General features: G+C 40.3%; 1 protein-coding gene across 2 annotated transcripts in view; it reads left to right on the top strand.

Annotated features, from left to right (window-relative positions):
• Positions 1–16,067, top strand: part of LOC128019791 (collagen alpha-3(VI) chain) — a 50,175-nt gene that overhangs the window by 20,198 nt on the left and 13,910 nt on the right. For both annotated transcript variants that reach the window (XM_052606010.1, XM_052606009.1), the window contains 4 exons: positions 1,789–2,394; positions 14,002–14,613; positions 14,706–15,305; positions 15,444–16,055. In XM_052606010.1, coding sequence (XP_052461970.1) covers positions 1,789–2,394; positions 14,002–14,613; positions 14,706–15,305; positions 15,444–16,055 — 2,430 coding nt within the window. The remainder of the gene's footprint in view (positions 1–1,788; positions 2,395–14,001; positions 14,614–14,705; positions 15,306–15,443; positions 16,056–16,067) is intronic.

Below are 16,067 nucleotides of genomic sequence, written 5' to 3'. Positions count from 1 at the left end.
CAAGGGGTTAAAACCCTAGGCACTGTTAAGTTTTAAAGTGCTTGTTTGTTCACTCTTTGGTTTGTTTTAGGTAAAGTTTTTGTCTTTTGACCAATATATCCCTCAAATTTAGACCTTATTTCACGGCCTTGTATTCATTAAATTAAGGCATTTTAACTCTGACCAAAATTAGGTTTTATTACCCAAACGGGACTAAAGTTTAGCCATTAATCTTTCCTGTTTGCAGTTGCTGACCAGATCATGCATACATCTACAGATAATATGAAATGCTGATTGCTCACGTGACTTTTTGTTCCACTTCGCTCCCCCATAGCTGAGCGAAGGAGGAATGTACTGTAGTTTTCCTGGTGGATGGCTCAGATGGCACTAGGAGCTCTTTCCCTGAGGGAAACCCCTCAACACCGGGTCAACTCTTTGTAAGAGACAGTGTCTTCACTGCCTCCTCTGGAAGAAGATGTGTAGGTGTGCCTCAGTTACTGATTCTGAGTGGTGGAAGGTCATCTGATAATGTTGACACACTGGCCTCATCCCTGAAGGACCTGGGAGTGCTTATCTTTGGGATAGGGGTCGAGGAGCTCAGACAGCAGGGAATTCCAATTATGCACTCTCAGTGAGCTACTTTGCTGACCCTCCCAATGTCCAACAGCAGCTTTTCACTAACATTAACACGGTACATTTAGAGTGCATACACCTCACTACTACAGTAAAAGGTAAGATATCTACAAAGCATTTTTGCTGTAGTTTCTTTTAAGTTTTATGGTACTGAGGTAAGTATCTCCAGAAGTGTTTACATTTTCTTTGCATATTTTACACAACAAACCCAGATTTTACCTAAAAGTCAGTGTCTTGTTAAGGAGATACTGTTTTGTTTTGGTTCAGGAAAATGAGCCAGAATTTTTAGTCTTTCACTAATAAATGGCCCAATATTGAAGTATATGGTCCATAATACCATAGAGACAATGGTATGCTTATTTTATTTTGTCTCAAAGAATCATTATACAGCTTCCTTGCAGCACCTTGACAACCACCCTGTGAATGTATGACCTGAGTGAACATATGACAGTGTGATTCTTTTAGAACATCAAACATCCTGATACCAGTGGGTGTTGTATACTGTATGTATTTCTTTATTCATATCTTTTCTTCCTTTAATATGCACAGTGGTTTGTAGTTTGTATAATTCTTCCCATGCAATTACTGATTTTTGGGAGATAAGATTTTATATTAAATGTGTGTACCTCAGTCTGTGTTTTGCAGATTTATTTATTTATTTATTTATTTTAACTTCCATGCTTTGTTTCTTTATTTCTAGAATTTCTAATATATATATATATATATATATATATATATATATATATATATATATATATATATATATATATATATATATACATATATATGTGTGTGTGTGTGTGTGTGTGTGTCTCATATAATGTAAATCTGAAAACGTGAAATGGCTGTTTGTTAGGATTGCATTGCAAAATTTTGTGTGCTACTATTGTTGCTTTCCAAGGCTACAATGTGTCATGGTTGCAGTGTTTTCAAATTCAGTTGAAAATGACACCTTGTACATACAGAATGATGATACAAAACTTTCTGATACAATTACCTTGTGGTGGAAACAAGTGAAAATGAGTCTAAACCGAATCTAAACCGATCAAGGACAAAGGGTTGTACTGTTTGTAAATATATTCATGTCTTTTTGTTGTTGGGTGTGTTTTACAGAATTGCCCTCATCCAGCCAGCAGCATTTTATATTAAATTAGATATTTTTTATTCTTGTTTTAGCGGAGTCTGAAGGACCTAAGAAGGACATCATCTTTGTGATTGATGGCTCTGAAGGTGTTGGTAGAGAATTCCCAATTATCCAGGAGTTTGTGCGCAGAGTTGTGGAGAATCTCAATGTTGGCGAGAACAAGATCCGAGTAGGTGTGGTGCAGTATGGAGATACACCATATGCAGACATATACCTCAACTCACACAGAACCAAAGAAGGTGTCCTAAATGGCATTAAGGAACTCCGACAGCGAGGCGGGAGACAGCGTAACCTTGGACGGGCCATTGACTTTGTTAGTCGTGAAGTTCTGACTTCTGGACGTGGTGGAAGGAAACAGGAGGGAGTTCCACAATTTGTAGTTGTAATTTCAGGAGGAAAAGCAACAGATAATATAAGACCATATGCAACAGTAATGAAACAGTCTGGAGTCGTCCCGTTTAGCATAGGAACAAGAGACATGGACCCTCAGGAATTGCAAGTGACGTCCTATGTCCCCAGATTTGCCTATACAGTTGATGACTTGCCTGGACTATATACAATTCAGGATACACTCATCACCACCCTGACAGAGCTATCTAGTGAGGAGTTAGCCAAATTGCGCCCTGTGTACCCTACAGGTAACTGCAATCATTTCATAATTGGGGTTGTGGAGGATGTGGTAATGCTGCTGAAAAGGTCAGCATAATTTTAATTCCCAACTTATTTTTTGATAATGCTGGTCCAACTGGTGGTTAAACTTAGTTTTCTTTAACTTTTAAGTTTGTGGCATTAGTTATCCAGCATGGTCTGTCAGTTATTGCTGGTTGACCAAGGAAGTCTGGTTGTTGTTAACCCAATTAAGAAAACTTGCTAGAAACACCAGCATTCTATGCTGGGAACAGCATCTAAAATGCAAAATGTATATTACCAGCTATGTTGGTCTTTTCAACAGTGATAACATAAAAATATGCCTGTGAAAGTTTGAAGGTGTGTATGACATATGTTTTATTATATTCCTTAAAGGGGTCATATGATGCTTTTTCAAAGAGCATTATTTTGTGTATTTGGTGTAATAGAATATGTTGACATGCATTAATGTAAAAAAAACCACATTCTTTTTCAAATACTGTACATTATTACAGGTCCTCTATGCCCCGCCTCTCTAAAACGCATCATTCTACAAAGTGAAGCTCGTATGAGTTTGCAGTACACAAGCCATGGACGGTTAAGACAGCTGACTCCACTGTGTGACCGTCTCTCTTGCCGTGTTTCCACTGAAATTACCCGGAACATTTGTACCAGGAACGGTTTTTCCCAATGGTGGTTGAAATCACAATGCTGCATGAATTCAACCAATGCATGTTTAGCATGTTTAGCACCCAAGTCCCAGCACTGAAAGTTCTGGAACTTTGAAAAAGTACTACCTCACCGGCAGGGACTTTCTGATGGGCATCTTTTTACCCGGAACTTTAATTAGTTCCTTGTTCCTGCAGTGGAAACACACAGAGTACCGGCCCAAAGTCCCTAGTTCCTGGGTAAAGTTCCTGCAGTGGAAACGCGGCTTCTCTCTCTTGTAAGGGAAACAGGTCAATTTAGCTCAAAGGGAATCATTTAAGATTTTAAAGGGAATTTGAACAGAATCACTGTTTCACGGCTGTTCACGGAGACGCGCCTGCGGTTCAGTGAACGAGCCGTTTAACATCAAATCTGCGCTGGATACTAATATCCAAACTATAGTGAAACACTATCAATTAGCACAGTAACAAGATCGACAGTTTAAGACATTAACTTGTAAGCACAAAACACAAGATACTTCTCTTTTCAATATGAATAAGGCTTTATTAGATAAATCTAAGACATATAAACTAATCTAACACATAAACGCACGCACACACACATTCACACAAGTTGCAGGAAGGTCGAAAGTTAGGGAAAGATGAGTTTAAGAGAATGGAAATATGGAATCCCAAGTTAACAGCAATACGTTAAATTGCATAAACATGAACAACCATCAATCACGTAATTAGCGCTCGCATTGAGTTCCTCAATGAGGTTAAAATTATATTAGATACACCAGTAAAGGTCACAGTCTGGAGGTAAAGTTACTTGCATCTCCTGTGAAGAAGGAGCCTCGGTGAAAGGGCTATCCCGAGGTCGTTGATTGGCTGGAAGTTCAGTCTCTGAAGTGACGTCTTGGGAAGCCCGTGGTTGTTGGGCGTTGGCTGAAAGTGCAGAGTCGTGTTCGCTGGTTGAAGTTGAATGGACGTTACAAAACTTAACTCAGAACACGAAACTCTCAAACGGAAAAGAAAAGAAATAAAGTTTGACGAGACTAGGTTGTGTTCCTTCTCATAGTAGCAGCAGGCAGGCACGCTGGAACCGCGCTCAAAGAACAATGATGACTACCGCATGGCTAGATGCTACAAGCTAAAGCTAGGTAGCAAAGCTACAAGCTAAAAGCTAAGAGCAGGCATGACTGATAGCACGAGCAATGCTAGAACTAAAAGCCGACATGGCTAATAGCAGCAGCTAGACTAGAACTAAAAGCAGAATTTAATCGTGTCCAAAGTTTTTAAACTTCCTTGTTGGCCACCCCTCAAATGTTGCCTTGACCAATCAGATATGTTCTTGGGGTGGGTATCATAAATCATTTGTTTATCTTACCAAGCATGTGGTTCTTGCCTCACAGGGTCTAATTTTGGACATGATTCCTATAACATGATTATGATATATTTTACAAATAAATGATTGTCAGGACAATATCAAGCAAGAAAATGCGATTATTTGAATACTAGACATGACTAGGTATCCTATAGTTATCAAAAGACATACACAATAAGTGATTATACATGATAGTCAAATGTGTGGGTTACACGTAAATGAATATGGAGTTAAGCAATGGAATGATTCATTCATAAGTCTTTTTTGAGTTCATTCTGGTCCATATATAATGTATAAAAAGCAGTTTCTTTGCCATTCTCTGGCAAAGGGACTTTTCTGTGAAGACAAAGGTTTAAAGCCCTTCCCCCTTAGGAATTTCAGTCTGGTTTCACTGGCTGGGGGGGGGGGGGAAGTCAATGCAAGTATTTAACTTGATCTCCTGGGTTTACATGTGATGTCCAGCGTTGCATTCCAATCACGAACAATAAATTTGACAATCTCTTCTTCGAATTAAAATTGTCAATAATTGTTATATTGGTGTTAATGTTGAAAGCTGTTGTGTGAACAAGTTGGTTGGTTGGTTATCTTGCTTGGTTCTTGTGGCACTAGAACTGATTTATGACTTCCTGAGGAATTCGGCTCTCGTTTCAATGCACACAGCTCTGATAGACTCTTTGATTTGTCTGATTCGACTCATTTCTGCTACATATATCCCCCTTTCGATCGGCGAGGTGTTTAGGTGAAGACATCGTCGATCGCTGGAGAAACAAAGGCAGAAGAAGCAGACAAACACAGCAAACAGCAAGACAACACCTCCATGACAGTTACTGTACTGGTGCAGGCATCAGGTTATTTAGGTACACGTGGTTAAGTTCAATTAGTCAATGTAGTTTAGCACATTGAGGATAGTTTAGATCGTCTTGGAAATTGTTTTTATTTTGATTCATCAATCAAATTTGTGGTTAACTTTGTTTGGTTCTTCTAGGTTGTCTTACTTTACACATTTACCGTTAGTTTTCTAGTAATTTCATTTTCAATTCAATGAATTGACCTATCATGCATGGAGCTCTCTGGCTTCCATTCAGTTTAGAGTGGCTGGCGGATATTAGGTGTTGCGAGTCAATCCTAATATCAGACCTTCGACCCTCACAGGGTGTCTAGGCATTTCACCTACTCAGGAAAGAGGGGAAGGAGAAGGATAGGTAGAAGAAGAACAAAACAAAACAAGGCTGCTGTGGGTTTTCCTAGCATGGGTTACAACGACTATTGAGCTAGGATGTCAGGTGCAGCTAGTGTGTCATGAACCTTAACTTAGTGTCAGGTGTTCTACCTATTGTGAGGATGGCTGCACTTTTCTTCATGGTGGGTATGTGTAACTTTGTTACACTAAAAGTTGGATATTCTACCTGTGGGAAGAATATGTTTGTTGACTGTGTTATCAGTAGATGTGTTTACCTCTGGGTGTAGGTAATGTTGTGTGTTACTGGTGTAGTGCATGTGTGGTCAGATCTGTTCAAGTCTGTGTTGTCTCCCCCTTTTTCTAGCATGTCACTGAAGACTGGCTCTCAGCATCCTTGGCTTGGATGAGGGCGTGTCCATGGTCTAATGAGGGTCAGTCCAGCAAGGCAGGAAGTTCTTTAGCAGACAGTCGGAGGCAGTTTGGCATGGCTGTGTGAAGCTGAGTTGCAAAACTTGTCTCCTTGCATTCTTCTTGTGATGCCTTCTGGCTGTAGCAGACTTTCTGACCTTCTGTGCTCTGGTGGTTGCTGTTGCACAGACAGGGAATTTGGAACTTGGAGTTGGAGTTCATTTGACAGTTTGTTAATGACTGAGGTGATGTCCTTTAGTACCTCAGATTTTTCATCAACAGTTGGCCGTTAAAGACTTGTTCATTCTGGGTTGTTGTTGAACAGGTGCTTGTCATCTCTGATGCGGTGCACCAGGTGATTACCGGCCTTCCGTTCTGTCGTTGGTCACAGCGAGCATGACTCAACTTTGTGGTCACCTGCATATAAATTGTCTTGAAGGAACTCTCTTAGTTGTTCCATGACTTGTTCCGTGTCTTCTAATGGTAAGCGGTTATGTTCTTGTGAGTACTCAGCACTGTGCATGTCTGAGTGGTGCTGAGGTGGGTTTTGTTGTCGCTTACCCACATGAGTTGCTCTTGGATGAGTCAGGTGATTACCTTTGGATATCTGGTTAGGTTTCCAGATGTTATCCTTTTGGTTTCTTGAGAAGCGTGGCTGGTCCCATGGATTTTTCCAGCAGTTGGGCTGAAAGCGGTCGTGGATATGGGCGTCACGTTCTCTGTGCTCTTGATGGAAGACTCTGGTGTTGTGATGCCACTGGGTGTCGTCCAGTGCAAGGCTTGAGTCTTTGTTGACAGAGTTCAAGAGTGTGGATGTTTTGTTACCTTTCTTTGAGGCCAACTTCTGCTTGTTATAGGCCTTCTGTGTTAGGTCACGCAACTGTTGGATGGTCATGGAGTTCGGACAGGCCATGACACCTAGATGGTGACTGACGCCAGGGTGCAGATTTCTTAGGAAGAGGCTTTTGAAGTTCACATCCTCTTCAAGGTCAGAGTTGTTGTGTGCACCAAAGTAGGCTTGTCGGAGTCGGTTGTAGTAAGCTTGTGGAGTCTCTTGACGACCTTGTTTGGTTTCCAAGGCAGTTAACAGTCCGTGTTCAGACTCTGGGTCTGTAAACTCTTTAATCAGGACCTCACGAAGTCGCTGGTAGTTTGACTTGGTTTGACTGGGCTGTCGATCTAGAAAGTTTCGTACCTCAGGACTGGACGTGGCTCTAAGGAGGTATAACCAGTCTCTGTCAGTCACATGAGGTCTCACTTCCAGGTGAAATTCGATATCTCGCAGGTAAGCTTGGATGTCGGGGCTCTCTGTGGAGTTCGGGTTGAACCTGCTGATGTTTTTAGACAGCTTGTTGAGGTCTTTGATTGTCATCCCGTGTGCAGCTTCAAGGCCTTGGACGGGAGGTTTTCTTTCGTTGGCAGGAAAGGGTTGTGTGGCGAAGGCAGGTGAGGTTTTGGGTTGTGGCCCTTCGCTCCTTTCATCATATGCCAGTTCTTGGACGTGGGACTCTGCTCTGCTCAGCAGTGATGAGGCTAAGAGAGGTTTCTCTTTCCTTGGCTCTAGTTTGTGCTTGTAAGCATTTTGGAGTTCTTTTCTGACCATGTAGAGCTCATCGTTGGTATCATCTAGTTGTTGGGTCAGATTGTCCATTTCAGTTCTGTACCTTTCAAGGTGGTCTTTCAAAGCACTATTTTCAGAATTCTTGTTTCTGATGTCTATCTTGGCTTTCTCTAGTAGCTGTTCGGCATACTGGAGTCTGTTTACCAGGTCTTTCTGAGCAGCCGTTGCATGTTGCTGGTCGAGCTGAGCTGCTGCCAGGGCTGCTAGGAGCTTCATAACTTGTTCTGTTGTATCCTGCTCCCTCTCGCTGGGTGCTTTGAGTTGATCTTGAACTTTCACTTCCAGCTTGTCTATGCGATGTTGAGCACGTGTCAGCTCCTCTTGAAGGTGGGTGATGTGCTTGTCACTCAGTTTCAGCTGGGTTGTGAAGGCATAGCTTAGTGAGCTTGTGATCTTGACTAGCTCCTCGTGGTTGTTGTTCTGGCTTGAATCTTGTGTCAGGAATCTTCTCAGGATTAGGATTATTATTAAAAATAATAACAGTTCAAATGTCTTTGGAGTGAGGCTGTCTGTTATGCCTCTCAGCCAAATGTTCACATCTTCCCCATGGGAAATGGGGTCTGCAGTCTGCGGCATGTTGGCACGCTGGGGAGAAGAGAGACTGACACAGATCTGTGTGGAGTAAAAGCCTATGTGTGGTGGGACAACTAAGTGTTGTATCAGTGATTGTGAACCACTAGTGAAATGTGGTGATGACTGTGTTGGTCTCAGGGTGTCTAAGTAGACTAGAGATGCGAAGACTTTGTCACTCTAATGAGGAAGAGGAAAAGAGAGACAGAGGTGAAAAACAAATTTAAATGACAAGCAAAATTTCTGTTTTTCAAATGAGGAAAATTATTTTTTCCAATTAAATGTTATCAAAAACGTAAAACAATATTATTATATTTCTTGCTTTGGACAAAAGAATACAATAATAATTCTGATATCTCTTTTCTTAGTCTGACAGGATTGACACCGTACACCTTTCAGTTGGACCGCTCACCAGGGAGTCAGCGAAGGCGACAGTTGCTCAACACGTATCTATTAAATTGATCTCAACGATGGATGAGATGCTAAAACTTGGATTGCGTTTCCAAATGTAGGGAGGTTAGGAAGAACAAATGAGAGGATGATTACAATCAAATTCATAAGGATAATTCGTCGTCTTTGGCACGATTGTGTATTTACTTCACTTAGAATTGATTGATGGTTCTTACATGTCCTACAAATGTAAAAAGAGAAGAGGAAAGTAAAGGAGAGAGAGGACAGAGATGGTAAGTCTCAGTAGCGGTTATCTGAACTACAAGGAGAGCGTTGTGTTAGTTGCTGCACAACTTATCAAACAAAAAAAACTTTAAGTGAAAGCGGGTTGTCTTTCTAATTTATTTGAACTCGTAGTGAGGGATAACAATGTCTCCTTTTAGGGCTCAGGTTTGTCGTTCCCAGGCTAGGATACACAAAAGAAATGGTAAGAAATAGCAAAATTAAAAAAAAATTAATAAATGGGCAAAATATGCAAAAATGAAATTAAAAAGAGGAAATCAATACGTAAAACAATAGTGGTTAAGTGTATAACCAAAACAGGAAGAGGGGTAAAACGCATTCAAATAAGTAAAGGTCTGAATAGCATATATTCAGATGGGTAATAAATAAATTAGGAAGAATAAGTTTACTTAAACTTCCAAAGTTCAAGGCTTATTCATTCCTAAAATAATTAGACCCAAAAGAGAATACTAGAAATAAAAGATCATATGAAATGATCTGAAAGGGAAATTTTAAATGATTCAAAATAAATTTAATGTTTCAATTAAATTTCAATTTGACAATTAATAATTGTGAGTCAGTATTTCCCTTTCTAGTAAAATGAAAATAAGTGGTCTAGTGAGAAAAGAGAGCGATAAAAAGAAAGGGACTAACAAGTGTTAGTTAAGATGTTTAAAATGGTTAAATCACGTCAGCGTTGCCCAAACACACATTATTCTACCACTGGATGGTAATGCTAACGGCTAACCTTTGAGGCTAGTGGCTTTAGTATAGACTTCAATGTAAATGCAATGGTTTCGTTAGCTTAGCGACACCTCGCAGTTTGTGCGCTGCGCGTGCACAGTTCAGAGTTGCTCCGGAAGTACGTTAGGCTTCCGGGTCACGGTCGTCACTATGGCAACCAAAACACATTCTAGTGGATTAGCACATGAATCGTTGCATTGTTGCAAATACAGTTAAGCATGTTACATGAAATGTCGGCTCATTTCAACACTGTACAAATAACAACACCGCCTTTCAGTTGGTTTTGCGATGTGGCACTTAAACTCTCAGTTTGTATAGAGTTAAATTTATCTTAATTCAAATAGCAGCTTCCTGCTGTAGTTATTATATCAATCTCAGCAATTTGATTCTCCGTGCCAGTTTTTCTGGACACAAACATAAAAGTTTTCCTTCGCTGTTGGTACACAGTTAAAATTTACTTGATCAAGCTTTTAAAACACTCCCATTCAAATTACTCTCGGGCACACGCAGTGTTACGCGAGATTGCATTCACTTTGTGAACGGATACAAATGGACAAACATTGTTCTCTAATGTTTAACGTAGAGGTGCTCCGATCACGATCGGCCGATCGTTATGCGTATCTCCTCAGTAAAGCCGGTTTTCTAATCAGCGGTTAATTCCATCAGGTGCGTGATTTCTCATAGAGCAGCTGTTACTACACAGAGCCGTTGTTAATAGAGAAGATGCGCAAATCACGTTAATTTTCAGTGTTCATTGGCCCATCTTCTCAGTTAACAACGGCTCTGTGTAGTAAAAGCAGCTCTATGTGAAATCACGCACCTGATGGAATTAACCGCTGATTAGAAAACCGGCTTTACTGAGGAGATGCGCATTAACGATCGGCCGATCGTGATCGGAGCACCCCTAGTTTAACGTTAACTTAGGGGAGTCGAATATCAAATTTGATTCGGCAGTGGAACACGCACTGGCAATCAAACTATATGAAATATGAATACGGGGACTTTGATAAATAGATTGAGGAACCCGCTCAAAACTATTCTTTATTCACCGATTTATATCCCTTTTGAAACACTAACAGTTTAGCTCCGTTCAGCAAACAGTGACTGAGATAGCGTTTGAGACACTGGAACACGCAGTGAAATCAAATCAGCTATAAAACAAGGCATTACACAAATGAGGAACACGCTCAATTTCTACCTTATTGTACGTTCTCAGATGTTTACTTTTAAGTTCACTTACTGCTGTTAACAACGGGGAGACGGACTCGAGTTAAAGTCTCCTCTAGCTCCTTTCATTCAAGCGGGAGGGCGCGCGCTGCTTACGTCACGCGTCACACACACATACTCAGGTCTCGCATGCTTCTCATCTTTCATTCCTTTAGCAAAATCAAAGATTAAATAACTTGGTTTATGCTCACAATTTAGATTAAACTGCCCGCAATCATTCTCCACCATTATAAATGTAAGGGAAACAGGTCAATTTAGCTCAAAGGGAATCATTTAAGATTTTAAAGGGAATTTGAACAGAATCACTGTTTCACGGCTGTTCACGGAGACGCGCCTGCGGTTCAGTGAACGAGCCGTTTAACATCAAATCTGCGCTGGATACTAATATCCAAACTATAGTGAAACACTATCAATTAGCACAGTAACAAGATCGACAGTTTAAGACATTAACTTGTAAGCACAAAACACAAGATACTTCTCTTTTCAATATGAATAAGGCTTTATTAGATAAATCTAAGACATATAAACTAATCTAACACATAAACGCACGCACACACACATTCACACAAGTTGCAGGAAGGTCGAAAGTTAGGGAAAGATGAGTTTAAGAGAATGGAAATATGGAATCCCAAGTTAACAGCAATACGTTAAATTGCATAAACATGAACAACCATCAATCACGTAATTAGCGCTCGCATTGAGTTCCTCAATGAGGTTAAAATTATATTAGATACACCAGTAAAGGTCACAGTCTGGAGGTAAAGTTACTTGCATCTCCTGTGAAGAAGGAGCCTCGGTGAAAGGGCTATCCCGAGGTCGTTGATTGGCTGGAAGTTCAGTCTCTGAAGTGACGTCTTGGGAAGCCCGTGGTTGTTGGGCGTTGGCTGAAAGTGCAGAGTCGTGTTCGCTGGTTGAAGTTGAATGGACGTTACAAAACTTAACTCAGAACACGAAACTCTCAAACGGAAAAGAAAAGAAATAAAGTTTGACGAGACTAGGTTGTGTTCCTTCTCATAGTAGCAGCAGGCAGGCACGCTGGAACCGCGCTCAAAGAACAATGATGACTACCGCATGGCTAGATGCTACAAGCTAAAGCTAGGTAGCAAAGCTACAAGCTAAAAGCTAAGAGCAGGCATGACTGATAGCACGAGCAATGCTAGAACTAAAAGCCGACATGGCTAATAGCAGCAGCTAGACTAGAACTAAAAGCAGACTTTAATCGTGTCCAAAGTTTTTAAACTTCCTTGTTGGCCACCCCTCAAATGTTGCCTTGACCAATCAGATATGTTCTTGGGGTGGGTATCATAAATCATTTGTTTATCTTACCAAGCATGTGGTTCTTGCCTCACAGGGTCTAATTTTGGACATGATTCCTATAACATGATTATGATATATTTTACAAATAAATGATTGTCAGGACAATATCAAGCAAGAAAATGCGATTATTTGAATACTAGACATGACTAGGTATCCTATAGTTATCAAAAGACATACACAATAAGTGATTATACATGATAGTCAAATGTGTGGGTTACACGTAAATGAATATGGAGTTAAGCAATGGAATGATTCATTCATAAGTCTTTTTTGAGTTCATTCTGGTCCATATATAATGTATAAAAAGCAGTTTCTTTGCCATTCTCTGGCAAAGGGACTTTTCTGTGAAGACAAAGGTTTAAAGCCCTTCCCCCTTAGGAATTTCAGTCTGGTTTCACTGGCTGGGGGGGGGGGGGAAGTCAATGCAAGTATTTAACTTGATCTCCTGGGTTTACATGTGATGTCCAGCGTTGCATTCCAATCACGAACAATAAATTTGACAATCTCTTCTTCGAATTAAAATTGTCAATAATTGTTATATTGGTGTTAATGTTGAAAGCTGTTGTGTGAACAAGTTGGTTGGTTGGTTATCTTGCTTGGTTCTTGTGGCACTAGAACTGATTTATGACTTCCTGAGGAATTCGGCTCTCGTTTCAATGCACACAGCTCTGATAGACTCTTTGATTTGTCTGATTCGACTCATTTCTGCTACACTCTCTCTCTCTCTCTCTCTCTCTCTCTCTCTCTCTCTCTCTCTCTCTCTCTCTCACACACACACACACACACACACGTGCGCGTGGGTACACACACACACAATGCCCAAAACAACACATTTGAACACTCAATAGCAAATACTGGAACTTTTAACAAAACATACTCACAGTCGCTGATTTGGAAGTCCGAATTACTTCCTAGGTTCACAAAAGGGTTGTCCATAAAATGCATTTCTGTTCAATTGTAAGTAATCTTAAAGATTCCTAAATGCATCAAGTATGGGTCACCATACTTGGCTGTGTCACTTCACTTTCTTTTGTTTCTTGCACTTTACTTTGCTTTCACCTAGATACACTAACTGTGATTACTGAAATCATGGCTTCTTCATATGCCTAAACATTTGGGCAATATTATGCAAATAATTCCACATAGTGATGTAGACATTTGGAGGCATGTTTGAATGAGCCATTTTAGGAGGGCGTGGCAGAATCTTAACTTTGATAAAGAATATCTCTTTGGATTTGAAACTTTAGTCTTTGCAACTTTACAGATCTTCTTTATGCACCAAGAGCTGGTAACACTCATAAGAGAAAGTAAAAATTTTAATCGTATCATATGACCCCTTTAAAGTCTGTTTATATGAACTGTTTTTATCATAAACAGTAATAATTTAGTAATACATGATCATTCTCCAACCTGTCTCTAACCATATAAATAAAATGCACAGTTTTGCTGCTGTATTTTATTTAAGACTTTAACTTTCACTGTTGTGACTGGCTAACATTTTTGCATAGTCAGTGTCCTTATTCTTGCTGCTCTTAGAAATTCTGTAAAGATATTAATTGAACAAGTGTTTACATCATCCCACCAAGAAGTAACTCAAAGCAGCAAAACATCTTCAGTTGATAAAGTCCTTTTTAAATCTAAATAAATATACCTGACATTCTGTAGAAATAATAATTACAAAATTTAGAATTTGGTATAAAATTTGCTCCACTGTTTGTGAATCCTGTGGTCAGACTGTAAGGTACATTTTTGTGTTAATTAAGATCTATATTTTATTGTTATGGATATTGTTTTATTTCTTTTTTATAAATTAGTAAATTTTCATCTCTTTATTTCAAAACATAGAGACTGTAATTCCAGTACCTCGTGGAGATAAAAGGGATGTTGTTTTCCTTATTGATGGCACAACAAAGATGCGCACTGAGTTCCCTGCCATAAGAGACATGGTTTATCGAGTGGTGGACAAGTTAGATGTGGGTCCCAACAATGTGAGAGTCTCAGTTGTGCAATACAGTGATGATCCCAAACTGGAGTTTCTTCTCAACGAGCACTCCACTAAGGAGGAAGTTCACCAGGCAATACGAAGAATGAGAAGCAAAGGTGGCAATCAGCTGAACACTGGACAAGCTCTGGAATATGTTTCAAACAACATCTATCAAAGATCAGCTGGAAGCCGCGCAGAAGAGGGTGTGCCCCAGTTTCTCATCTTGGTAACCGGAGGAAAGTCAAATGATGATGTGTCTGGTCCCGCTAATCAACTGAAGTCAAGCCTTGTTGCACCCTTAGCAGTTGGAGGTCATAATGCAGATGAAGAGGAGTTAAAATTAATTTCTTTTAGTCCAGAACTAACATTCACAATCAGAGACTTCCAGCGGCCACAAGAAGTTGAGCAACAGCTATTAACAAAAGTCAGTACCATGAGCAGAGATGAAATTTCAGCCCCAACTGTGCATAAAGGTATGACACATTTTCTGGTTGTCTTAAAAACATTATTTAAGGTTTGTCCACATTAGCAGAGAATTTGATGCCGTTTTTTTATTTCTTACCAGTCTCACTCAATCTTGGAAAAAAGGACATCATTTTCCTCATTGATAGCTCTGACAGTGCTGGACAAGGTGGTGTCGCTCACATTCGTGACTTTATCTTGAAAGTGGTTGATCAGCTTGATGTACGACCTGACCAAGTTCGCGTGGCCCTGGTACAGTATGGCGAAAGACCTCAAACTGAATTCTCTTTGAACTCCCATGACAACAAGCAATCTGTCATCTCTGCCATTAAGAGATTGCGTCATATGGGTGGACGTGGTGCTGACCTAGCTGAGGCGATTAAGTATGTCATACGAAATGAGCTAACGGAAACTGCTGGGGTACGTCCTTCAGACGCTTCCCAGCATTTAGTTGTGCTAACTGGTGGAAGATCAACCTCCGATGTATCTACTTATGGCCCAGTTCTCAAAGGCTCTGGTATTAAATGTATAGGAATTGGTGCAGAAAATGCAGACCCAAGACAACTGGAACAAATTACTACAACTTCTGATGACGTCCTGAGGGTGGCTACTTTCCCAAATCTTCCAAACATAGAGGGCAAATTTATAGCCAGACTTAATGGAACGATTAAAGACGAGCCTCCCACTGACTTTGAAGACATTGGTACGTGGAGCTTTAATGTCATTGTTATGTTAGATATACTTTACGTAATGGGTGTATAAAAATAGGCCATAATAATAAACCATATTGGTTGGTTGGTTGCTTTGTTTAGCCTGATTTAAATTCTTTGATTTCCCATAGGTCCTGCCCCACCACAGGTCAAGGCTGCTGACATTGTCTTTTTGGTTGATGGGTCAATCAATCTTGGCAAGGACAATTTTAAAGAGGTTATGGAATTCATTCTCAATTTAATTGACCTGTTCTTCAGTGAGAGAGATAATCTTCAGTTTGGTCTAGCGCATTATGCTACAGATGTGACCAATGAATTCTACCTCAATACTTACAAAAATAAGGATGACATTATCGATGCCATAACTCGAGTGGAGTATAAGGGAGGTCGGGAAATCAAAACAGGCAATGCCATTCGCTATGTTCAGAAAACACACTTTGTAAAAGCAAGAGGAAGTCGGAAGGATGAGGGAATTCCACAGATCCTGATGGTAGTCACTGGTGGACGGTCAAGGGATGACAGCAAATCAGCGGCACTAGCTCTCAAAGCCAGTGGTGTGCGCATCTATGCTGTTGGGGTGGGTAACTTTGAGGACGAACTTAAGAATTTGGGCAGTGCATCAACCACAGTGGCCCAAGCCAGTACCTTCCAAGAGCTCTCTGAACTTAATGAGCAGATTTTGCAAGCACTGGAAGATGATGTGATCATAAAATCATGCCATGGAGTAAAGGATGTTACAAGAGGTTTGGTTTTTG

The sequence above is a fragment of the Carassius gibelio genome, chromosome A9, assembly GCF_023724105.1.
Source record: "Carassius gibelio isolate Cgi1373 ecotype wild population from Czech Republic chromosome A9, carGib1.2-hapl.c, whole genome shotgun sequence".
Lineage (NCBI taxonomy): Eukaryota > Metazoa > Chordata > Actinopteri > Cypriniformes > Cyprinidae > Carassius > Carassius gibelio.
Note: the sequence above shows the minus strand (reverse complement) of the source record. Positions and strands in the feature narration are given on the sequence as shown.